Below are 26,604 nucleotides of genomic sequence, written 5' to 3'. Positions count from 1 at the left end.
TTGCTACTACGGACAAAGTATTTCTTTAATGTTCAAAATATTTTGGAACCACATATTTGGATATGTATACTAAATTTTAAAACAAAAATAAAGTTGTTTGTGTAACCTCAGTTTGTTTTCATGTTATACTACCGAAAATCCCAAATAATTTGAGAATGAGTGTATGGTGTGTTACACAGGTGAGCGAACTAGGGCCATCTTGGCCCTCTTGTTTTAAACAATGTGTTAATAGTATTTTAGGCTGTTTTCCATTCCTACCACTAAAATGGCACTATGACAGTAAACACTACTGATTATCAAATTTTGCGAGTTAAGCGAATCGAAAATTCTGTCTGAAATGAATGAAGTCTCCATTCTAGGCTATAAAAATGTATGCTTGCAGGATTTTAGTGGGTTGGAACTCCCCCGATATAACCTCACCCATCTTCCCTCGGACCCCATATCTAGTCTGTTACACCACAGGAGTCTGAAATTCTATCAATGAGACCATAGAAGTCTATCTTTACAAAAAATACACCCTATATAATATAGGGTGTATTTTTTGTAAAGATATACTTCTATGGTCTATATAGGGTGTATTTTTTGTAAAGATAGACTTCTATGGTCTATATAGGGTGTATTTTTTGTAAAGATAGACTTCTATGGTCTTATTGATAGAATTTCAGACTCCTGTGGTTACACTGATCTGTCTTACAGATATGTAGTATAAAGGCGTGGAATAGTCCCCATATCCGCCTAGTAATTTTGCACGAATCTGATTATGGACGAATCATATGGGTTAATAAGTGACGTTTGTCCACGTGACTTTCTAGGGGTGTCAAAGGTCATGTTTACAAAATCTACAGTATTGTCAAAAACAATAGATTTTAAGATGTCAAAAATGATACAAACAGAAGATAAGGTACCGCTCCTTGGCAGCACAAGTACAAGTTCTATGAAGGAACCACCCAAAGGTTAATTAAATTTCATTATAATATAAAGTGTAAACGCTATATTTTAGTGAACTTTGCCCGAGTTTTTTACTCACTGTTGAATGAAGTTCGGATAATTTTTTTTCGGATATACTGTTCACATATGACATACCAGCTACAATACTTTGCTTCATACTTTATTAAACTGTAATCATTTAAATACTTATTTGTGTATGGCTGACCCTATTTTATATTTGCAAATTAGTCGAAGTAATTTGACATTCAGATTGTTTAAATTTGTGACGGGGCAATCTAAAATCAAAACTTCGAAGGACCAAAATAATGGAAGATAAACCACAGTACACAGTCAAGTAAAGTTATTGGTTTTGTCACTTGCGCATATTGGCATGTAGACATGGTAAATGTTAATCGTGTACAGTACATACATAGGTTTAAATGAATAAATCACCAGAAAATTTGTAATTTTGGATATTATTTGATAATTTTTACATAAATCAATGAGGAATTGAATCCTCTTTCGATACATACAAGTTTTATTTGAATTTATGGCCAATACGTAACATAATCTATAGTTTGAAAAGCGTCGGCAGCAATGAAAATTTCATTGGAAATTGCTTCCACTATTTTGGGCTTTCGAGTGGGGATATTGCCTATAAAAATATATGAAAAAAATTTACTCAATATTTCCAGGGATCAAATTTGTTGGACTAATTTGCAAATGCTTACCCAAATGGGCAAGTCGCCCAGAAGTCAGAAGAACGTAATTTGAGGTAGTGGACTGGTGATTCCGCAGTAACCTTGTCTCCTTGTCATTATATATTCTCGTTTGGCAGTTCAGCATTCTTCAGATCTAAAGTAGTGTAATTCGCACATAACTTTCACCTATAGATATGAAAAATGCCAAGTTATTATATGGAAAATACATAAATAATTAAATTATAGGTCAACTACCAACCTTAAAGTATTAATATAAGTTTTAGTTGGAGGATAGTGCTCGATAAAGAAGATGTTTTAATTTCAGAAGCTTCACTAGTTTCTGTAGTATGCTAGGTCAATAAACTGATCGACCTCTAATCTGAAACTTGATAAGTTCAGTTGGAGGACAAATTGGCTCAAACTCGGTTGTGACCTCTGGTTTTGTGTTGTGCCACATGCTAGACCATTTGCTTGTTACTTGAATATTTTAAGCAGACTTATATCCAAAGCAAGTATTGTTCATAAGTGTTGCAAATAGCTCTGTCCAATTATTAAACATTTTTCATAACTGTCAATGGTACAGACTACAATTAGTACAGTATAGTCTTTTAAAATTTTGATATTAAAATTTTTAGAAATAATGTTTAAAATACTAATATCTAATGTTGTTGGGGGACATCATTCCAAAATACTGGCAATGTTTTTTTTTCACCTTTTCAATAACAAGGTACTGTAATGCTGCCATTGTGTCACTTGCAGAATATAACTTTTTTTTTGGATAAGTTAATTGAAATTTAATACGGAGAAATTTGCAAAATACATGTTAGAGATTCTGTGGATAGAATTAGTAACACTGTGACTCTCAGTCTCAGGGTTCATAAGCATAGTAAACAGCTCTGGCCAAAAACTTCTGTCTTCTACCTAATATAACAACAGAACTAGCAAGCTAGATTAGGTATAGGCAAGTCTTTGAAAACTTTAGTGTTTTGTTTTTGTTTTTTTAACAATGTGACTATAAACATGATAGTAGCATTATAATTTATATGAGCTGCACCATGAAAAAACAAACATAGTGCATTAGCAACCAGCATGGATCCAGACCAGCCTGCCCATCCATGCAGTGTAGTCAGGATCCATGCTGTTCGCTTTCAAAGACTGTTGAAATTAGAGAAACCGTTAGCAAACAGCATGGATCCTGACTAGACTGCATGGATGTGCAGGCTGGTCTGGATCCATGCTGGTCGCAAAAGCACTATGTTCAGTTGGTTTTCAAATTACGCGGCTCAGATATTAAAATCTAGTGCTGTGATGGGTGTTTATTTAGAATTGTTATCTGATTTAACTTTTATTTTGTTGTTGTAAGCTATGCACATGTGAAAAAGGCAAAATGTTGTTATAGGGGTTTTATAAATTCATTGTAACTTCTAGTGTCTTTGGACTGTTATTAATTAAAGTCAAGACTTGTTCATAATTTTGGTGAATTTTTGTATAATGTGCATGATGTAAGCAGCCCATTGACCAGCTGGCAGTCTTAGTCTGAGTGTCAGGTTTCACCATGTGATATTTGGCACCCATTACTGGACTTGATCAGGATAATGTCGAAAAGTGTTTTTACTTATGGTTACTGAAGTTTGTTACAATTTATACAGTACATGTACATCTTTTAAATGAGTGGTACCTTTTTCTGAATTCAGGATGGGGTTACAGACATTTGTTGGCATTTCTGGCATTCCTGGGTTTCTTCAATGTTTACTGTATGCGAGTTAATCTCAGCGTAGCGATGGTAGACATGGTGAAGCCACAGCACAAAGACGATCAAAACTCTACAGATAACGAGTGCCCTGACCACAATTTGAACAGTACAAAAAGTAATGTAAGTAAGATTATGAAATTTGCTTGAATTTTTAGCTCGACTATACAAAGTATATGGAGAGCTATCCTAGTCATGTCGGCGTCTTTCCGCGTCCCCACCTTGGTTAAAGTTTTTTTACACTTTCTCTTTTTTTCTCCTTATCTCTGTAATTGCTTGATGGATTTGCTTTAAACTTAAAATAGTTATTCCTCACCATCACCCACATCATCTGGCATAAGGGCCATAACTCTCACACCAATATTTCATGAATTATCCCCCCTTTTTACTTAGAATTTCAGGTTAAAGTTTTGGTGCACTTGCGCTCTATCTCAGTTATAACTAGATGGATTTGATTCAGACTTAAATTGATTGTTCCACATCATCACCCTTATCATATGACACAAGATTCATAACTCTGGCACAAATTTTTCATGAATTATGCCCCTTTTCTACATAGAATTTCAGGCACTTTTACTCTATCTCTGTTATTTCTAAATGGATTTGATTCAAACTTAAAACAGTTGTTTAACATCATCGCCCACATCATATGGCACAAGGGCCATAACTCTTGCACCAATTTTTCATGAATTATTCCCCCTTTTGACTAACAATTTCAGGTTAAAGTTTTGAAGCACTTTCACTCTATCTCACTTATTACTAAATGGATTTGATTCAAACTTAAAATAGTTGTTCCTCCTTATCACCCACATCATATGACACAAGTTGCATAACTCTGGCACAATTTTTATGCCCCCACCACTTTGGGGGGGGCATATAGATTTGCTCTTGTCCGTCCGTCCTTCCGTCCGTCCGTCTGTCCGAAAATGTTGTGTCGCGCGTAGCTCTGAAAGTATTTGACGTAGAGTCACAAAACTTTACAGGAATGTTGGTCAGCATGTGTAGTTGTGCACCTGGGGTTTCGCGTCCGGATTCATTCAGTCATGTAGAAGTTATGGCCCCTGACTTTGTAAAAATTGGTCATTTTAATGTTGTGTCGCGCGTAGCTCTGAAAGTATATGACGTAGAGTCACAAAACTTTACAGGAATGTTGGTCAGCATGTGTATTTGTGCACCTGGGGTTTCGCGTCCGGATTCATTCAGTCATGTAGAAGTTATGGCCCCTGACTTTATAAAAAATGGTCATTTTAATGTTGTGTCGCGCCTAGCTCCAAAAGTATATGACCTAGAGTCACAAAACTTTACAGGCATGTTGGTCAGCATGTGTAGTTGTGCACCTGGGGTTTCGCGTCCGGATTCATCCAGTCATGTAGGAGTTATGGCCCCTGACTTAGTAAAAAAATGGTCATTTTAATGTTGTGTCGCGCATAGCTCCAAAAGTATTTGACCTACAGTCACCAAAGTTTACAGGAATGTTGGTCAGCATGTGCAATTGTGCACCTGGGGTTTTGCGTCCGGATTCATCCAGTCATGTAGGAGTTATGGCCCCTGACTTAGTAAAAAATTGGTCATTTTAATGTTGTGTCGTGCGTAGCTCCAAAAGTATTTGACCTAGAGTCACCAAAGTTTACAGGAATGTTGGTCAGCATGTGCAGTTGTGCACCTGGGGTTTCGCATCCGGATTCATTCAGTATTGTAGGAGTTCTGGCCCCTGACCTGGGAAAAAATTGTCATTTTTGGCCCCTGACCTGGGAAAAAATTGTCATTTTAATGTCATGTAGTGGGGGCATCTGTGTCCCATGGACACATTTCTAGTTTATGAATTATATCCCCTTTTACTTAGAATTTAAGGTTAATTTTGGTGCATTTTCACTATATCTCAGTTAATACTATTAGTAAATGGATTTGATTCAGACTTATAATAGTTGTTCCGCCTTATCACCCACATCATAAGACACAAGGTGCATAACTCTGGCACCAATTTTTAGCTCACCTGTCACGAAGTGGCCGCTTGATGTCCGTCGTCCATAGTGCATCGTGTGTCGTCCGTCAACAATTTCTAAAAAAAATCTTCTTCTTGAAAACCACTGCGCAGAATTACACCAAACTTCACAGGAATGATCCTTGGGTGGCCCCTTTCATAATTGTTCAAAGAATTGAATTCCATTTAGAACTCTGGTTGCCATGGCAACCAAAAGGAAAAACTTTGAAAATCTTCTTGTACAAAACCACATGGCTTAGGGCTTTGATATTTGGTATGTAGCATCATCTAGTGGGCCTCTACCAAGATTGTTCAAAATATCCCCCTAGGGACAAATATGACCCTGTGCCAGGGGTCCCAAGATTTACATAGACTTACATAGGAAAAAAGTTCAAAATCTTCTTGTCTGAAACCACAACACTTAGACCTTTGATATTTGGTTTGTAGCATTAGCTTATGGTCCTCAACCAAAAGTGTTCAAATTGTACCCCTTGGGTGAAAAGAGGCCCTGCCCTGGGGGTCCCAAGTTTTATATAGGAAAAAGCTTTAAAAATCTTCTTGTCTGAAACCATACGACCTAGGCTTTTGATATTTGGTATGATGCATTGTCTAGTAGTCCTCTACCAAAATTGTCCAAACTACTCCCCCAGGGGTTAGAAGAGGCCCCGCCCTGGGGTCACTTAGTTATTATGTGAGTTATATTATAAGGAAAAATACTTTAAAAATCATCTGATCCTATTTCCAGGACTGTTTAATTATAATTACCTGATGACCCCAAGTAATATGATGTCACTTGACTGTGACCTTGACCTACTGACCTACTTTCTTGTTTTTTAAGATACAGCCTCGAAATTTTGATGACATACACAGTTTTGCACACAAATTGTAAAACTGAATTTCATTGACCATGAATGTGACCTACTGACTTTCTAAGTATTTTATCATCAGTTTGACATTTGAAACATGTAGCTCATATCAATCAGGTGAGCAATCCAGGGTCATCATGGCCCTCTTGTTCTTAGAATTTAAGGTTAAATTTTGATGCATTTTTACTATAACTCTTATCACTTAATACTTTTGACACAGACTCAAGCTATTGTCCAAGATCTTCTTCCACATTGGAGTCCTTAAACACTTCAGTGACAACTCCAGCTTCCTCAGATGTGCCCAGTTTCACTATCCAGCATCAAAATAGCCGAGCACGCTGTCTCCTGTGACAGCTCTTGTTGATTGTTGTAAATGTACTGAGTCTTTGCTCAAACTTCGGTTATATTTTTGACATACTTGTGGACATGTGTTGATGTGAGATTTACAGATTACACTTAGTCTAAAACTTTCTTGTTCTCGTCACAGGATGGAGAATTTGAGTGGAGTACAGATCTGCAAGATTATATTCTCGGATCATTTTTCTATGGATACATTCTTACCCAGATCCCCGGGGGCTGGATGGCTGAAAAGTTTGGAGCCAAGTGGTTGTTTGGGCTTGGTGTGTTGTGCACAGCAGTACTCACGCTAGTGACCCCAATAGCAGCAAGGTTCCATGTAGGGGTTTTTATTGCAGTAAGAGTGCTCGAGGGGCTTGGAGAGGTAAGAAGAGCATGTTTTCGTGCAAATTTGAGAAACTTGAAATTAGCTCATAAAATCGGCTTAAAATTTGGGGATCTCTTTAATCATGGACAGATATCTCAAAAATAAGCATGTGCACTTATATATTTTATTTAACCAAATGAAAGACAATGCATAAATTTTTAACTGTGATAAGTTTCATTAAAATTTACATTGTAGAATTTTTTCTGTAGGTAAAAATGTCAGTAAAATTATTATTTTCTCACAGATCCCCATTATGAAAACTTGAGTGAGGTTCATATTTTTGAATCAGTCTAGAAAAAATATTTGCATTTGACCCTATTTTTTATTAGTGTTTTTTTTTCTAAGCATATCTTGATGTGTTAAAAAAGATTGTGGTTTTATCAAATTTTACAAAATAGAAAAAAATATATATCTGAACACGCAGAACTACCTTACAGGCATACAAATATATACTTAGATAACTGATAAGAGTAATTATGTCTCCCACTACACAGTGGTGTGGGAGACATATTGATTTACTCCTGTCTGTGTGTGTGTTTCTGTGTGTCTGTCACAAATCTTGTCCGCACTCTAAGTTGAACATTTCTTATCTGATCTTCACCAAACTTGAATAAAATGTGTTTGCCAATAAGTTCTCGGCCAAGTTCGATAACTAGCCAAATTGGCCCATGCACTTTGGAATTATGGCCCTTGAAACTTGTTTTTGATAATCAAAGCACTGAAAGTCTGATAAGACTGTTGAGTTGACTCATAAACTACATTCAGATGATTAGGCAGTTGTGGGAGACATGCACTTTTCTCAAAAGCAGCCCTAGTTTAATTTATAATTTTATTTTTCTGTCTGTTTTGCATCATTGGACCAATGACCGATCCATTCTGCTGCTCTTCTTTAATCGCCTGTGTTATTTAGTTCACATTTTGTCATGTTTGATTGAATCCAATACTGCCCTGTTATCGGTTGATTTATGATTTTATGAAGACTTTAGGACTACGGTAATTGCTGCAAGTCCCTTGTTTTCAGTTCTGTAAAATGACAGAAAACTAGTCAGTTGATTAATCCAGAGTTGTCAAATGCAGTCAGTGGTGGGCATACAACAGTTTCTGTTTTGAACATTTTGATGCACTTGTGCTGGAGTGCCCCTTTAATGTAATTATACATGAATATTATATCTTGTATTATTTTCTGCAGGGTGTGACATTTCCCGCTATGCATGCTATGTGGGGCAAATGGGGTCCACTTTATGAACGATCTAAACTCACTGGATTCTCCTATGCAGGTTTTACCATTTTCTTTCTTTTTTTATCTGACTTGATGTCACAGGTGTGTCGTTGTGATTAGCTAATGCCTGTCTGTCTAACTGTCTGTCTGTCTGTTTGTTTGTCTTGTACATTGATCAGCAGTAATAATAATTATTTCTTCAAAATAATGCCTCTGAAATTCAATCCCACTGTGGGCTTATTTTATTCATACTTACAGAAATTATATCCTTATATGATAACCTCTTACACAAATTTGGTTAAAATAAAGCGGATCCTTGCAGGAGTAAATTTTATAACATACAGAATGGCACAAAAGAAAGTGCTGAGCATGTATTATAATTTGAAAAGTTAACGAGTTGTGCTATGAGCATGTCAAGCTTCATCTTTCTTGTAATGTATAATTGCTTTGAAGTATTGACTTCTTTGCTTGCTTCTTATTTATGCTTGGTTTTTTGATAGTGGATGTGAAATGACAATCAGCAATTTCAGAAATTGCTGACTTAACAGTCCACTACCTTCAGTTACACTAACAAAATTTAGGTCATATGGCTCCTTTCTAGCTTAAATGGTGGAGGAAGACTCCAGGTACCCATTCCAGACATTATTTCAGACAGGAACAGGTACCTGGGTAGATTAGCCACAAATCTTCTACAGGTTAGCTTGATAGTTAAGTTACATACAAGAATCCTTCATCCCAAGTTTAACAACCTGGAGGAGGGTTGGCAGGTTGTTCCAACATAGATACAGTAACTAGTCAGCCCAAGAAGTCCCTTGATTTATTTTAATTTTGGACTAAAAGATAACATTTTTCAGATGTTTGGTTGTGGTCTTAATGTATATTTCACCATTTGTTAAATTGGTAATTGCAGGTGCCCAGCTTGGAACAGTATTTGCGCTGCCAATTTCTGGTTGGTTGTGTGATCAGAAGTCATTTGCTGGTGGATGGCCTTCGGTTTTCTATGTCTTTGGTAAGTCCATCAGTAAAACATACAGTTTGTTTTACTTATTTTTCCATGGATTTTGGGTCTAAGCATTAGATTAAATCATATATTACATTAGCAATGCTAATTTATGTAATGCCATAAAAGTAAATATCTTATGTGAAGGTTTGCACAGACGTTGAAAAGTCCTTGAATTGAATGCTAGTCCGTGAAAACTCCTTTAAAATGACTAAACCTTAAAAAAGGAAGAAAAAATACTTGAATTTTGAAAATTGTTTATTAATTTCATCCAAAACTCCTTGAAAAACTTTATTTTTTGAAGAATAAATATTAGGGATGGGAACGAATATTCGAATATTCGGAAATCGATCGAATATTCGAATATGAAAATCAAATTCGAATATTCGTAAATTATTGTTTTTTTTTTTTTTTCAAAATAAGTATCATTGATTTTGGGCAATATGAGCATGCTAATTCTACAGAATAAAACCATGTCATGTTTGTTTATCGAGTATCAAAAGATGTCCAATTAACAAGAAAATAGCAATGCATAATTGGCAGGGGCAATCGTTACGGATTAACAGTTTGCAACAGGCGTCAATGTGTCAGATGCATGTCAAAAGATGTCCAATTAACACGAAAACTGCAATGCATAATTACCTGGGGTCATCGCTAAGGATTAACAGTTTGTATTAGGCGTAAATGCGATATCTTTTTATCTTTTGTTCATTTTTATTGGCGCCTGTTTTATGTAATTGTAGATTTTTTTTTTCGAAAACAATACCAAACTTGTAGATATTGTCGATCTTTTCACAATATTTTGTACGACGTTTCAGACCATCCGCAGAATCGGTTTTCATCCGCAATCGGCCGTATTCGAATTAAATTTTGAAGTACTTTATAAGAAGATCAAGAAATAACATATGATTGATGCATACGTTCATGTTGAAGGAGGTTTATGTCTGCCTTACTTGCTTTTTACACGACGATTTTTACACGCCGATTGAAAATTTTCAAAATGGCGGCGGTAATACAACAGCGTGTCACGTGTTTAAATGGGACGACCTGCTAATTTTAGATAAAATTGCGACGGTCTAAATTATAATCGTTTTGGTTTTTTTGTATCATTTTGAAGCTAAAACACTGAATTAGTTAAATATATTCATGGTTATACTGACAGAATCGTGAAATAAAACGCTAGGATCGGCCGGTTTAGCTAGGTAGGATCGGGTTACCCGAAACAAATATTTTTTGGCCTTATTACTTACGATGATCCACGCTTTAAACAAATGAATACGTTGTGTATATGCCAATCACTTAATAAGAATTTAAAGCTTCCATTAAAACAAACCGAATATTCGAATATATTCGAATATGGCAAACCGAATATTCGAATATTGATTTCAGTATTCGTTCCCATCCCTAATAAATATGAAAAAAGAACAGTGAAAATGAACAAAATTTGAAAGAAAGTTATGGTATTTGATCATTTTAAATGATCCTGGTATGCAACCAGTAGTAGTGATAAGCAGCAGTCAGTGACCTTATTTCATTGCGATTTACTAAGGGTGCTATTTCTGCTATAACCATGTTTTTTGAAAAAGTTTGTAAACGTTGTTTGGATTAAGATTTCAGTATGTGGTTCTGAGGAAAATATATTCCAGTTTGTGGTTCTAAGGAGAATAGGCCTTAGAAAAGTAAAAGAAATACTTGAAAAGTTGTTCAAGTACTTAAATTTCATCTCTGATGTTCTTTATGACCCATGTATGATTGGTTTAAACATACTTATTTATCAAGATAGGCGTGACCTAATTAGAACATCCAATATATAACATCCATACAATACAAATATCAAGACAAGAGGATTGAATTGAAAGCTGCTAGGGCTTATAGTAATTCTCTCCACATGTATGATTAACATTCACTTGCATTAAAGCTACTCACCCACAGTTGGGTTGAAATATTCAGAATGTTCATTTCCACCAAGTTTGCCATAGAATGTTATACATGACACTAAACAATGATAAAGTGAGGAAAAAATATGTTTTAGATATTAGTACAGAGGCATAAAGAATATTGATTTTCTCCATTATTTCAAAAATGTTACAAGTTTACTGCCTTCTGCACAATATTTTTGGTAATTTATTAGGATGCCATGCAAAAAGCATATTTCAATACCAATAAGTTTTTACTACTGTTCACTTCCACAGCACCCATATTTTACTGACTTCTGGGAGAGAAAAAAAAATCACCGAAAAGCAGCCACTCCTCTTAAACTTCCCAAATTCAGTTTTTTTCTAATTTCAGCTTGCTCTTATCAGATATCTACCTTACGCAGCCATATTGTGTCACTCCCCTGAATGGCTGTTTAATATAGGTTTGACGGTATTTATATAAAATACTAAATAGACCAACAGTGTCAGGTGCTTATATACATGTAGTATTAATGTTATTGTTAATATTTATTGTTTGTAGTTATGATATGAATGTCAGTGTCCCTACAATAAACAATTCCATATCTTCAAGTGGTTTATCATGTTTATTGTTCAATTTTTATGTTACAGGTGGTATAGCATGTCTATGGTTTATTGTTTGGACATTATTGGCATACAATACACCTGCTGATCACCCCAAAATTTCCAGAGAAGAAAGAGAATATATAGAATCAACCGTTGGTGTAAAGGAGGTACCTTATTTTATAGGATGATAACGGATAAAGAAAAGTGTTAAATGTGACATGTGCTCGAATTTTATGAGGTTTAAACTCTTTCAAAAGGACCTGTAACGACAATTGGCAATTCTGCTGCTCTTTTCACATAAAGTGTAAAAGGTATTCAAAGGGAAATAACCAGTTGTCATTACGTGTCATGTACCTAACTTGAATCATAGTACGTACAGTAGAACCTGGCATTAACCTTTAGCCTGCTGGCGGCAAGTGGTTCTGCCTTTGCGACCAGTGCAGACCAAGATCAGCCTGCACATCCGTGCAGTCTGATCATGGTCTGCACTGTTCGCTATTCAGTCAGTAAATTTTCAGTGAACACCCCCTTGAATGATAAGTGGTACTGCTCAAATTGAATGATGGACCAGTCTATTTTAGAAATTTAGCGTGCTAAGATGTCCACAAAGATAAGAAAAGGATTAGTAACAATGAATCAACCAATACTGGTCTTTACGTAGTAAATTACTATTTCTCTCTCAACTATTGGTATTACAATACAGTCTTTACATCTGTTAACAACTCCTCAAAACAAAAAATGCTGCTATAAACTGACAGAGAATTTCTTTCCAACTAAAAATGTTTTAATAATTATGTAAATAAAAACAGAATGAATTCGAATCACATGCCCCTCACGGATGTGGGTTTGAGCCTCACTCAGGGCATTGATTTCTTCAAGTGAGGAAGCCATCCAACTGGGTTATGGAAGGTCGGTGGTTCTACCCAGGTGCTGGCCTGTGATAAATGATGCACAGAGCGGCATGATACTACTCTTCCTCCACTACCAAACCTGGAAAGTCGCCATATGACATAAAACTTTATTATACCTCACTTTTGTGTACAATGGTAAAATCCCATTGCCCGAAAGAAGGGATATTTTGACTATCACAAACATTTTCAACCTTTTTTGACACGTGACCAAGTGAAAGTGACTGTCAGGTCATGTGATCGCGCTGATATTTTGAATGTCATATAAGGGCAAATAACTGTTTCAATTTTTAGCCAAATGATTGTCTCCCTTGTACACAGTGTCATATTGTAATGACGTCAGTATTCAATGTGTACACAGGTGATTACTGCACAAAAGATAAAACTGTTGAATTAAATGAATTAAAAACTTTTTTATGTGCTTAATTTTGTTTGGTATGATAAAATAAATATCATTTGACAGCGTGTGTGACATTGATATTGTCAACCCTCGAAACAGAATGTCACCACTCGGCTTTCGCCTCGGGTGACATTCTGCCCTCGGGTTGACAATATCAATGTCACACACGCTGCCATATGATATTTATATAGTGTTGATGTGATGTTAAATCCAACAAAAAAGATAAAACAGTCCAGCAAGGGTGATATGGGATATTGCCAACCAGAAAAAAGTAATTATTTTTCGAAGGTTAACAATATGCTGTACCACCCAAACAGGCCTTCGTTATTTATTTCACCGGAAATCATGTCCTTAGATATTTACCAAATAAAAAAAATAGCATCAAGAATCTTCTATAGCAACCTCTTTGTTTCAGGGTATAATATTTGAATAGGAAGAACTTAGGAAGTTTTTTGTTAGACTCATTTTGAAAAATGTTTTTTAGTGTCTTGGCCACCTGATTGACTTGTTGGAATGCTAGTCTGTATGTGGGTTTGGAAACGAATAGCTTCCAGCCAGGACCATACCTTGATATGGTTAGAAATGTAGTGTTCGAAATAAGTCTCTGTTCCCAATGGAAATTTTACATTTAATCTTTACTTGATTTATAATAAAATTGATCAACCTGTTCAGAGCAACAACCTCAGTACAACACACAGACTTGAGTTCTCACAGTAGTTACAGACTCTTTACAACACACAGAATTCGGTCCTTACAGTGATGTTGTTCAGGGGAAATTACTCTGTGATACAATACACATTATTTCAGGACATTTCGACACCATGGGGAGCTATTGTGACCTGCCCTGCGGTCTGGGCTGTGTGTATTGCCCATCTGTCCAACAACTGGGGCTTCTATACCATGCTAACAACTCTACCCAGTTATATGAAGAATGTTCTCAAATTTGATATAAAAACTGTGAGTAAATGAAACAGATTTTTCTAATTTTGACATACTTACATGCTTGTAGTAAACTGTGTATAAGCTTGAAAATTTGAGTCTTCTTCTTACAATATATTGTATTATCACATGTTTGACGTCATGGGAATGAAATAAAGCCATTACATAAATTTGATAATACACTAGTGTAATAAAGCTTTGACGTTGACTTCGCTTTAAAGGTGGTCAATCACATTTAAACAACATTTAATGACATTTTTTACTTTTTGTATATTCTGGTAGAGAATTATTTAAGGAACAAAAAGACCGATTACATAGAGTTAGATTCCTGTTTGAAATGTATATTTTATTATTTTTATAAAATTTTGTAATTACTCCCCTTTAATATGAAAGTATATAAAAAGCTGGGTATTTCTTTTTATTTCGATACAATGTCTAGTTTTACATTTGCATTTGATAGACAAATCAACTATTGAACAATCTGAACCAAAATGCAAGTTTAAAAGCTGTGTGTAGCTTCTGAATTCATTTATTTCCAATCTGTCTTGGTTGCGCAACCAAGATAGGCAAAGGGAGGTAATAATAATTTTTCAAACTTGCGTTTCTAATGAATTCCATCTAAATACATAGTTTTTAATGCAAATATTTTACAAATATATTACAATATGTCTAATATTTATACATTTCCTTAGGCAAAGTATGTTTATCAAATTTATACTTATGATAAAATAACCAGGATAGGAAAATGAAATTTTAAAAATACCTCCAGTGAAAATCTAATTTGTATTAAGTGTTAAGTGAACATAAATGAGTGTAAATGATCAGATGCTAAAGTTTCGAACAAATCCGTTACATGGCCAAAATCTGATTATCCACCTTTAAGTATAGGAGACGTTGGCCGAATTTACTTGGTCTATAATAGGAAAAGAAGGAGGAAATTTTGATGTTTCATCAGGAAAAGCTTACATGTGATGAAAAGAATATTACATTCATGTCTTTCCACATTGAATTTATTAAACTCGTTGAATAAAATTGATAAAATGCTCGGCAGAGCCTCGCAGCCTCGCATTTTACTATTTTATTCAACTTGTTTGAAGTGTATGATGTCTCTGTAAAGCACAGCAAGTAAATGTTTGAATGTGCAAAACCTGTATTACTAAACTGTTACATAACATTGCAACTGTCTGAAATTGTGTAACATCAACTGCCAATGTTTACATCATTTGACTATAATTTACATCAATGCTCTATTTTTTATATCAATGGCCTAACATTTACATCAACTACCTAATGTTTACATCGGTTGCCCAACATTTTACATGAATTGCCTAACCTTTATATCAAAACCCTTTCCTTTACACCAACTGCTTGATTTTTATGTCAATTGCATATTACGTTAATGACCTAACTTTTACATCAGAGGCCTAATTTTTTGGATGTCTTTTGAATTCTGGAGCTGGTTTTTACTGACTTAAGATATTTAGAAAATTTTGGAAGAATCTGATAGTAAAAGAGTCAAAATTGCAATTTTTGGGAAATTTTGTGTAACCCAGAATTGCTGAAATGCTTGATAAATATAACCTGTCAAAATAAATTTTTAATTTAATTCAAAATAATAATGCTTAGAAAACTTCTAAATGCTTTTTTAACCTTTAGCCTGCTGGCGGCAAGTGATTCTGTTTTTGCGACCATGCCGGCTGATCATGCACTGTTCGCTATTCAGTCAGTAAATTTTCAATGAACACCCCTTTGAATAATAAATGGTATTTCCAAAATTGAATGACGGACCAGTCCATTTTTGATATTTAGCAGGGTAAAGGTTACCTTTATATTTCAGAATGGATTATTATCGGCATTACCATATTTAGGATGTTGGATAGGGCAGAATACATCTGGTATCATAGCAGATTACCTACGTAGCAACGGGTACCTTTCTACAGTGACTACGCGAAGAATGTTTACTTTTTTTGGTATGTTGTAGTTTTTATAGAAAGATATATCATGTGCTCGTAATTTATTATAGTTTGTAAAATTGACATTTGCCAGTGTTCATTGGACTAATTGAATTTAAAGTTTTAAGATAATGGAATTGTGTGACATTTGGCAGATTATGTAACTATAGTCTGTATGGGATTTTTAGCATTTTCTGTATTTTGCAAAAAGTTATGTAAGCAGTGAGCTACTTTACTTCCAAAGAATTCCAGATTGCCTCACAAGAATTCATTGTAGGTAATCACACAGAAATTGCTGAATGTCATTACGAATCCACGACCTTAATTGAATAACATAGATCTTAAAAAGTTTCTTGCCTACTGTGCAGGGAAAGACAAGGTTATCCATGTAGGAGATCACCTTATCTTTTCCCTAGGAAAAGATAAGCTGGGCCTCAGAAAGTTGTAGCCACTTTTTGGGAGAAACTGTCAAATTGAAGCTGAACTGCTGAAATTTGGCCACATTTTAATAAAATTCTTGTAGCCACTTTCAAAAATCTGTAGCCAGTTTTTTGAATTTGTCACATTTGGCTACATTGGCGAATGGCAGAGGAGGCCCTGGATAAGGTACATGTGCGCATATTGACATCATAATTTGACATCTTATTATGATGTCATAGTGTATAAGCGATTTATAACTTACAATATCTTTGACAATGATTCAATAATATTAAAGGTAAGTAAGTAAAATAACCTAACATGGCAGGTGTTATCCCAACCCTCAGCACAATGTGGATAAAAAACCTTGTGGTTTTCCATTCCACGTTGTCCCTTGGGTATGGGAAAACCCAAGTCGTACACAGGCAGGCATTTAAGATCCTTATATTCTTTATGTACTGAGCAACCCACTCTGACTGAATGTAACCCTGCTCTGTTTATAGTTTTGCATGACAACTTTCAAATTACCTTCTTAGAATAATGTACATTTGCTTTGCCTGTTGTTAAAATCTAAATAAGAATGTTTATAGTGGTGAAGTAGGAGCTTTATATTTTTGTCTTGATTGCTGCAGTTATGTTGTACCTATGTCTGACTTAGAACATAAATCACTGAGATTTAGACATAAATGAATGTATATTACTTACATGTACAAACAATATTTCAGGTCTAGCAGTTCCTGGTGTTTTGATGATACTTATACAGTTTGCGGGCTGTAACCAGACAGCTGCGGTTGCTATGCTGGTATTATGTCTAACTGCAGGAGGTTTCACTATGGGAGGTTTTCAGGTCAATCATATAGACTTGTCACCAAATTTTGCAGGTAGGTATTTATGTTTATTAGGCTTATTAGCTCACTGGAGTAGGAAATGCTCATGATGAGCTTTTTGGATCGTTGGATGTCCATCCATCTGTCATCCTACTTCCACAATTTCTTCAAAGAACCTCTCCTCCTAAAACAACAATTCCATTTTCAACCAAACTTCACAGGAATGTTCCTTTGATTGTCTGCTTTTATATTCCTTCAAATCTAGGTCATTCATGTAGCATTCTGGTTGCCATGGCAACTAGAAGGAAAAACTTCAAAAATCTTATCCTCAAAAACTGCTGGCCAAATGTTGATTGAGTGACCTTCTACCAGATTCCTTCAAATTATTCTGTAATTATTATTAAATTATTCTATAAAAACATGACAGCCAGTGGGTGGAGATACATGTAGTTTTCCATATATGGAAAACCTTAAGAATCTTCCTTGAAACTGCTGTCAGATATTTAAAATATTTCCACATCAGTGTATCTTAAGTGACTCTCTACCAAATTCTTTCAAGTAATTCTTTTTAGCTCACCTGAGCCAAAGGCTCATGGTGAGCTTTTGTGACCGCTCATTGTTTGTTTTAAAAAAATATGACAGAATGGACAAGTATGGATTTATTGAAAACTTGGAAAATCTTCTTCTCTAAGACTTTGAGAATCTTCTCCACTAAGCTGCTGGACCAGGTTCAGTTTCAAAATAATTTCACAACAATGTTTACAATGTCTATATCGCTCTCTATCGAACAAACCTTTTACTGTGTTAAGTGTACAGTATATGATGCTAGTCATTTTATTGGAATTGAATACAGGATATTTGTTTGTTTCAGTGTAAGATCAAGATATATTTTCACGAGTAGCATAGCCACTAGTTAAAATTTGAATTATGGTGTTCACAAGTGAAATATATTTCAATCTTACATGTAAAACAAACATTTTTTTTTAAATTTTATGATTTTCAATAGTTTTAAACAAATAGTACCCATTTTACCAGCACAGTGTTACATGCCTTGTGTGATGACGTCACAGTGCTGTGACATCAAGGTATCTATGTTGAAAAATAAGCAGATAGTTCTATGAAGTTTCTATATTTCTTTTACATTTTATTACGATGGATATATGTCTTTATGTTCATGTAGGTACTTGATATATAGATTTCTGAAATACATTTTGCAATGAATTTCAGATTATTTGTAATTCAGATTCTTTCGCATTCTAGTGTAGTTCCATAACAGTGAACATAAAAATTGTATTTTCGCTGCTTTGAAATACTGAAAATATCAATTTTGTTTCAACGATACAGTCCATTAATTTATTGAAAAGCAAAAAATTAAAAAATAAGTTTTTTAGCGGACACAAAATACCAAGTTGTAGACTAAGTTTCACGATTATACTGTTTGCAATGCTATGCCCCATCCAGGTGGCATAAAAGTGCAAGAAATAGTATCAGAAATATGATAATGAGTGGAATTAAGAAAAGTACTGTACTGCAGTTATCCATTTGATTTTTTTTAGCTCACCTGTCACATAGTGACAAGGTGAGCTTTTGTGATCACCCTTCGTCCGTCGTCCGTCCGTGCGTCAACAATTTCTTGTCTGCACGATAGTGGTTTCATTTATGATTTTATTTCAACCAAACTTGCACACAACTTGTATCACCATAAGATCTCGGTTCCTTTCTTGAACTGGCCAGATCCCATTATGGGTTCCAGAGTTATGGCCCCTGAAAGGGCCAAAATTAGCTATTTTGACTTTGTCTGCACAATAGCAGCTTTATTTATGATTTGATTTACCAAACTGGCACACAACTTGTATCACCATAAGATCTTGGTTCCTTTCTTGAACTGGCCAGATTCCATTATGGGTTCCAGTGTTATGGCCCCTGAAAGGGCCAAAATTAGCTATTTTTACCTTGTCTGCACAATAGCAGCTTCATTTATGATTTTATTTTAACCAAACTTGCTCACAACTTGTATCACCATAAGATCTTGGTTCCTTTCTTGAACTGGCGAGATTCCATTATGGGTTCCAGAGTGATGGCCCCTGAAAGGGCCAGAATTAGCTATTTTGACTTTGTCTGCACAATAGCAGCTTCATTTATGATTTGAATTTAATCAAACTTGCACAAAACTTGTGTCACCATAAGATCTTGATTCTTTTGTCAAACTGGCCAGATCCCATAATGGGTTCCAGAGTTATGGCCCCTGAAAGAGCCAAAATTGGCTATTTTGACCTTGTCTGCACAATAGCAGCTTCATTTATGATTTGATTTTAACCAAACTTGCACACAACTTGTATCACCACAAGATCTTAGTTCCTTTCTTGAACTGGCCAGATTCCATCATGGGTTCCAGAGTTATGGCCCCTTAAAGGTCCAAAATTGGCTATTTTGGTTTTTGCAGCCATATAGAGACTTCATTTATGGTTTTATTTGATACAAACTTCCAGAATATCTTCAACAAAAATAAATCTTGGATTCCATGACAAATCAGATCCAATCGTAGGTTCCAGAGTTATTTTATATCTGATTACCTCCCCTGATTGTAATCAAAATGGATTTATATCAGTTAGTTCTTATAGGACTTATTTGAAATTTCATTATTGTCATTAGTTGGACTGAGCCAATCAGGGTAGATAACTATAGACTGATTTTATGTCCAATTACCTCCCTTTATTTCAAATTAAAATGGGTAGTTCTCCGTAACTAATGAAGATACTGATCTGAAATTTCATTTATGTCAACAGATTTATTTGGCAGATCCTTCTTTTGTTCACTTACAATAATTTTTTTTTTAATTACTTCCCTTTTACATTACTATAAATAGCTTATTTTTAGTAACTTTTTTATTATTGGCCGTAGGGAAAAACCGAGACCACTTTTCTGTGGTACAGTATGGATGGTACCTCCAATTTTTAGATGTATTTTGACATATCTGTACCTTGTAAGAATTTTTTTTTCTTTTCGGTTAAATTTCTTCCCTTTGTTGTTACTGTCCTTTGGACTTAGATATTTTTTCTGAGGACCTTCTTGCCCTCAAGTGCAATGATAACAGGTGAGCGATATAGGGCCATCATGGCCCTCTTGTCTCTTATTTTCTTCTGTTGTATATAGGGGTCCTCATGGGTATGTCAAATACTTGGGCAACAATTCCTGGATTCCTGGGACCTGCAGTGGTTGGCTGGCTGACACATAAACATGTAAGATGATTGCTTGATTATTACTGTAAAATCAGATATTTTTGTAAAAGCTTAAAGTTTAATATATTTAAAATTAGAATTTGTTTGTTTGAGCAGTAGAATATGACAGTGTACAGCCACAGTTTTAGACATGTAGGGCTATTGATAACACCTCTTACACTTTTGAGAGAACTTATGTCAATACAGACAGTTAGTAAATATAATAGGGTTATTATAACAGTAGCTGGATCAGTATGCAGTATTCGACTCGAGTGGATTTTGCTAGATCGGATCTCACGAGGCGCGCAAGCGCCGAGTGTGATCCGACCTTGCAAAATCCACGAGAGCCGAATACAAAGTCCCAGATCCAGATATGTTATAATGACCCTTTTATTATATACCTTTACCATTTTGATTCTTGTTTTGTTCTTGAACGAAATCTTCAATGTTTATCGATATTAATTGGAACTTAGTGAAGTTTTTATGTGCGCTATTTATAGAAATGTGTCGTGTCATGCATATTAATGAAAATAGTCCGGCAGCATACAATACGGAAGGTACAATACAGAATTCAAAAGGTACAATACGGAATTTTTGTCTGTGTGTTCATATTTAATTGTAAAATACAAGCTGATTTTTTACAGAATTTATTTAGGTATATAATAAAATAGGGTTATTATAACAGTAGCTCGATCTGGGATGCTGTATTCAGCTAGAGTTGAATTTTGCCAATTCGGATCTCACGAGGCGTGCAAGTAAAAATGGTTTCAGCTCACATTGGCCAACAGCAGTGAAACTTCATAGGATGATTGCCTGTGGTTGGTAGATGACCCCTTTAGTTTTGGGGTTCATGAGGTCAAAGATCATGGTCACATTGACATCTACACTGAAAATGGTTTCAGCTCAATAACTACAGAACACTTTGACCCACAATTGTGAAATTTCATAGGATAACTGCCTGTTGTCAATAAATGACCGTGATTGTTTTGGGGTTCAGTACGTTAAAGGCCATGGTCACATTGATCTCAACTTTGAAGATGGTTTCAGCTCAATAACTAAAGAATACTTTGACTGTAAACCTTCTGATGACCCCTGATGTTTCTGAAGTTATTTGGTCAAAGGTCAAGGTCATAGCATGCAAAAATTACATACATTTGCCTCTGACAGGCCATCATGAGGGGCGTATATGTTTTACAAAAAGCTCTTTTTCAGTACTGCATCTATTGTTTATAGCTTTGTAAAGATATGGGCCTGAAGTTAAGTTACATATAGTAGCTGTGAAAGTTATTTCATCAGGCTTTCTAAAATGTAGAATTTGAATACACTTAATTAGAAGAGAAAAATAGCAGCATATACTGAGAAAATTTGATGAAATGAAAGACAAGGTAGCCTACTAGATTTTTTGAAAGAATGATTCAATTCCAGATTTTAGCAAGCTTTCAAGGTTGCAGTGTTTGAGGAAATATCACTTTTTTCAGGTATAGAAAAGCATCTGTAGGATTTGATTTAAACATTCCACAGGTCATAGATTAAACTATTTTCATAAAGTAAATGAAAAATATGTATAAAATAATTCGCTTTTTTTTTTGTAAAAAAAAATTGCTTATGTTTAAACAGAACTAAGAAATTTCTTTCTTTGATACTAGGACACAAGAGCACAGTGGCAGATAGTGTTCTACATCGCAGCTGCAGTATACCTGTCTGGTGCTGTACTGTACTGCTTGTTGGCGCGTGGTTCCGTGCAGGACTGGAACGAACCTGTGAGGGGAGTGACTTTCAAACATGGATCTAAGAAAAGTCATGTACCGGAACATCAGAGATTTCCTGTTGCAATTGAATGATGAAGCTTTGAAGTTTTAACACAGCACATATGTCTTTAATTTTATTTTAAATTAACAGACAATAAATAGGCATTCCTTTCTTTTTTTATTTTTTTGGAGTTTTTCGTTCAGCTTTTTTGAGAAATTTTCTGTGAACAGAGTTTTAAGCGTCTTTGTTTTTGGGTATAATTTTAGTGAAGGTAATATAAGAGGTTTGTTCATAATTAAGCAGCTTGCTTAGGATGACTTCCAATTAATAATTGACGTCACTTTTAATATTTAGGAATGAATGTGCTATTAAGGCCTAAAGAAAGATTGTTTGTTTCTGGTAACATGCTTAAAAATCAGGGTAGGTAGATCAGTAAATTTGTTGTTTTCTTTTTAGCTCACATGTCACAAAGTGACAGTGTGAGCTTTTGTGATCGTGCAGCGTCCGTCGTCTGTCGTCCGTCCGTGCGTCCGTCCGTCCGTCCGTGCGTCCGTCCGTGCGTAAACTTTTGCTTGTGACCTCTCTAGAGGTCACATTTTTCATGGGATCTTGATGAAAGTTGGTCAGAATGTTCATCTTAATGATATCTAGGTCAAGTTCGAAACTGGGTCACGTGCTGTCAAAAACTAGGTCAGTAGGTCTAAAAATAGAAAAACCTTGTGACCTCTCTAGAGGCCATATTTTTCACAAGATCTTCATGAAAATTGGTCAGAATGTTAACCTTGATGATATCTAGGTCAAGTTCGAAACTGGGTCACGTGCCATCAAAAACTAGGTCAGTAGGTCAAATAATAGAAAAACCTTGTGACCTCTCTAGAGGCCATATTTTTCATGGGATCTGTATGAAAGTTGGTCTGAATGTTCATCTTGATGATATCTAGGTCAAGTTCGAAACTGGGTCAGCTGCGGTCAAAAACTAGGTCATTAGGTCTAAAAATAGAAAAACCTTGTGACCTCTCTAGAGGTCATACTTTTGAATGGATCTTCATGAAAATTGGTCAGAATGTTCACCTTGATGATATCTAGGTCAGGTTCGAAACTGGGTCATGTGCCTTCAATAACTAGGTCAGTAGGTCAAATAATAAAAAAACCTTGTGACCTTTCTGGAGGCCATATTTTTCATGGGATCTGTATGAAGGTTGGTCTGAATGTTCATTTTGATGATATCTAGGCCAAGTTTGAAACTGGGTCAACTGTGTTCAAAAACTAGGTCAGTAGGTCTAAAAATAGAAAAACCTTGTGACCTCTCTAGAGGCCATATTTTTCACAAGATCTTCATGAAAATTAGTCTGAATGTTCACCTTGATGATATCTAGGTCAAGTTTGAAACTGGGTCATGTGCCTTCAAAAACTAGGTCAGTAGGTCAAATAATAGAAAAACCTTGTGACCTTTCTAGAGGCCATATTTTTCATGGGATCTGTATGAAAGATGGTCTGATTGTTCATCTTGATGATATCTAGGTCAAGTTTGAAACTGGGTCAGCTGCGGTCAAAAACTAGGTCATTAGGTCTAAAAATAGAAAAACCTTGTGACCTCTCTAGAGGCCATACTTTTGAATGGATCTTCATGAAAATTGGTCAGAATGTTCAACTTGATGATATCTAGATCAAGTTTGAAACTGGGTCATGTGCCGTCAATAACTAGGTCAGTAGGTCAAATAATGAAAAAACCTTGTGACCTCTCTGGAGGCCATATTTTTCATGGGATCTGTATGAAGGTTGGTCTGAATGTTCATCTTTATGATATCTAGGTCAGGTTCAAAACTGGGTCACATGAGCTCAAAAACTAGGTCACTGTGTCAAATAATAGAAAAAAAACGACGTCATACTCATTTCAAAACTGGGTCATGTTGGGACAGGTGAGCGATTCAGGACCATCATGGTCCTCTTGTTTAAATTTTTTAGCTCACCTGTCACGAAGTGACAAGGTGAGCTAATGTGATCGAGCAGCGTTCGTCGTCCGTGCGTAAACTTTTCCTTGTGACATCTCTAGAGGTCACAGTTTTCATGGGATCTTTATGAAAATGGGTCAGAATGTTCATCTTTGTAAATTCTAGGTCAAGTTCGAAACTGGGTCACGTGCGGCCAAAAAGTAGGTCAGTAGGTCTAAAAATAGAAAAACCTTGTGACCACTCTAGAGGCCATAATTTTCAGTGGATCTTCATGAAAATTGGTCAGAATGTTCACCTTGATGATATCTAGGTCAGTTTCGAAACTGGGTCATGTGCGGCCAATAACTAGGTCAGTAGGTCTAAAAATAGAAAAACCTTGTGACCACTCTAGAGGCCATAATTTTCAATGGATCTTCATGAAAGTTGGTCAGAACGTTCACCTTGATGATACCTAGGTCAAGTTCGAATCTGGATCACGTGCAGCCAATAACTAGGTCAGTAGGTCTAAAAATAGAAAAACCTTGTGACCACTCTAGAGGCCATAATTTTCTATGGATCTTCATGAAAGTTGGTCAGAATGTTCACCTTGATGCTATCTAGGTCAGTTTCGAAACTGGGTCAAGTGCAGTCAAAAACTAGGTCAGTAGGTCTAAAAATAGAAAAACCTTGTGACCTCTCTAGAGGCCATATATTTCATGAGATCTTAATGAAAATTGGTCAGAATGTTCACCTTGATGATATCTAGGTCAAGTTCGAAAGTGAGTCACGTGCCTTCAAAAACTAGGTCAGTAGGTCAGATAATAGAAAAACCTTGTGACCTCTCTAGAGGCCATATTTTTCATGGGATCTGTATGAAAGTTGGTCTGAATGTTCATCTTGATGATATCTAGGTGAAGTTCGAAAGTGGGTCACGTGCCTTCAAAAACTAGGTCAGTAGTTCAAATAATAGAAAAACCTTGTGACCTCTCTAAAGGCCATATTTCTCATGGGATCTGTATGAAAGTTGGTCTGAATGTTCATCTTGATGATATCTAGGTCAAGTTCGAAACAGGGTCATGTGCGGTCAAAAACTAGGTCAGTAGGTCAAATAATAGAAAAACCTTGTGACCTCTCTAGAGGCCATACTTGTGAATGCATCTCCATAAAAATTGGTCAAAATGTTCATCTTGATGATATCTAGGTCAAGTTCAAAAGTGGGTCACGTGCCGTCAAAAAGTAGGTCAAATAATGAAAAAACGTTGTGACCTCTCTAGAGGCCATATTTTTCAATGGATCTTCATGAAAATTGATCTGAATGTTCACCTTGATGATATCTAGGTCAGTTTCGAAACTGGGTCACCTGCGGTCAAAAACTAGGCCAGTAGGTATAAAAATAGAAAAACCTTGTGACCTCTCTAGAGGCCATATTTTTCATGAGATCTTCATGAAAATTAGTGAGAATGTTCACCTTGATGATATCTAGATAAAGTTCAAAACAGGGTCACGTACCTTCGAAAACTAGGTCAATAGGTCAAATAATAGAAAAACCTTGTGACCTCTAGAGACCATATTTTTCAATGGATCTTCATGAAAATTGGTGAGAATTTTTATCTTGATAATATCTAGGTCAAGTTCAAAACTGGGTCATATGAGCTCAAAAACTAGGTCACTATGTCAAATAATAGAAATAACAACGTCATACTCAAAACTGGGTCATGTGGGAAGAGGTGAGCGATTCAGGACCATCATGGTCCTCTTGTTTTATTAAGTGAGACTTTTTGGAAATTATTTTTGTCTCAAAAAATGAATACAAATAAGGGGGTTATGCCTTTAGAGCATCAGTAAGTTGATTTCTAACATCACTGACCATGTTTAAAGCATAAAAAGTGCAGTACTGCAACTTTCTGTTAGAAAGTTCAAAAAAAAAAATCTCTAAGGCCATCAAAACATTTAGGCTCAGGCCAAAAATTTAAGGTAGGTCAGGATACCGGAAGCAAACAATTTTTTTTAGGCCTATTGAATAACTGCACAAACACCTATGCAACTGTACACAAAAGTGCTTAGAAAACAGTTATTTGTATTATTTTGATTCCATCTATTATTTTTAGAATAAAGGTTTGCAAGAAAAAGAATCTATGTGCATGGAATATCTGGCTCTAGGGTAACTGTTTCTACGGTAACATGGCAAAGCATCGTTACCATATGAAGTGTTACTGTCGAGCTGTATATACCAAGCTACAGCTGAAAACAACGATTCTTATAAATCAAACATTACATACCCTTGTTATAAATGGAATTCATATAAATTTCAATGGGAGATATTATTTTTGAGGTATTAACAAAAGAAATTACTAATTGATAGTCCATTTTAGTGTTTTCCTGGCATTAAATTTAGTAAGCTCAGTGGAAAAGTGTTGTATGATATAATAAATCAAAAGGTCAAAGCAAAAGAGGTCTAAGTGCATTATAGAAACACTTAACCCTTTCCCACATGGATACGTTTATCACCGTATCTATCGATTACCGAACAGAAACGTATTGACCCGAGTCTATCGGTTCCCCGATAGAAACGTATTATACCGATTAACGGCCAT

At 35.5% G+C, this 26,604-nt stretch overlaps 1 protein-coding gene across 1 annotated transcript; it reads left to right on the top strand.

The window, feature by feature from the left end:
* The first annotated feature begins 817 nt into the window (after positions 1-817).
* On the top strand, positions 818-26,484 carry LOC128549561 (sialin-like). The gene is made up of 11 exons (XM_053526509.1): positions 818-953; positions 3,323-3,501; positions 6,713-6,946; positions 8,139-8,226; positions 9,079-9,177; positions 11,715-11,836; positions 13,785-13,934; positions 15,754-15,886; positions 17,011-17,166; positions 20,266-20,351; positions 21,977-26,484. The coding sequence occupies exons 1-11, from the start codon at positions 827-829 to the stop codon at positions 22,169-22,171; spliced, it is 1,569 nt and encodes a 522-aa protein (XP_053382484.1). The 5' UTR covers positions 818-826; the 3' UTR covers positions 22,172-26,484.
* Positions 26,485-26,604: the final 120 nt, after the last annotated feature.

The sequence above is a fragment of the Mercenaria mercenaria genome, chromosome 16 (assembly GCF_021730395.1).
Source record: "Mercenaria mercenaria strain notata chromosome 16, MADL_Memer_1, whole genome shotgun sequence".
Classification (NCBI taxonomy): domain Eukaryota; kingdom Metazoa; phylum Mollusca; class Bivalvia; order Venerida; family Veneridae; genus Mercenaria; species Mercenaria mercenaria.
The sequence above is the reverse complement of the archived record's forward strand: the minus strand, read 5'-3'. Positions and strand labels throughout refer to the sequence as shown.

Excerpts from the sequence above, each read along its gene's own strand:
- LOC128549561 (XM_053526509.1), top strand. The coding sequence starts at position 827 with ATGTTTACAAAATCTACAGTATTGTCAAAAACAATAGATTTTAAGATG. Across the intron at positions 9,178-11,714 it reads TTCGGTTTTCTATGTCTTTG|GTGGTATAGCATGTCTATGG; the intron begins GTAAGTCCATCA and ends TTTATGTTACAG. Across the intron at positions 17,167-20,265 it reads CTTGTCACCAAATTTTGCAG|GGGTCCTCATGGGTATGTCA; the intron begins GTAGGTATTTAT and ends TGTTGTATATAG.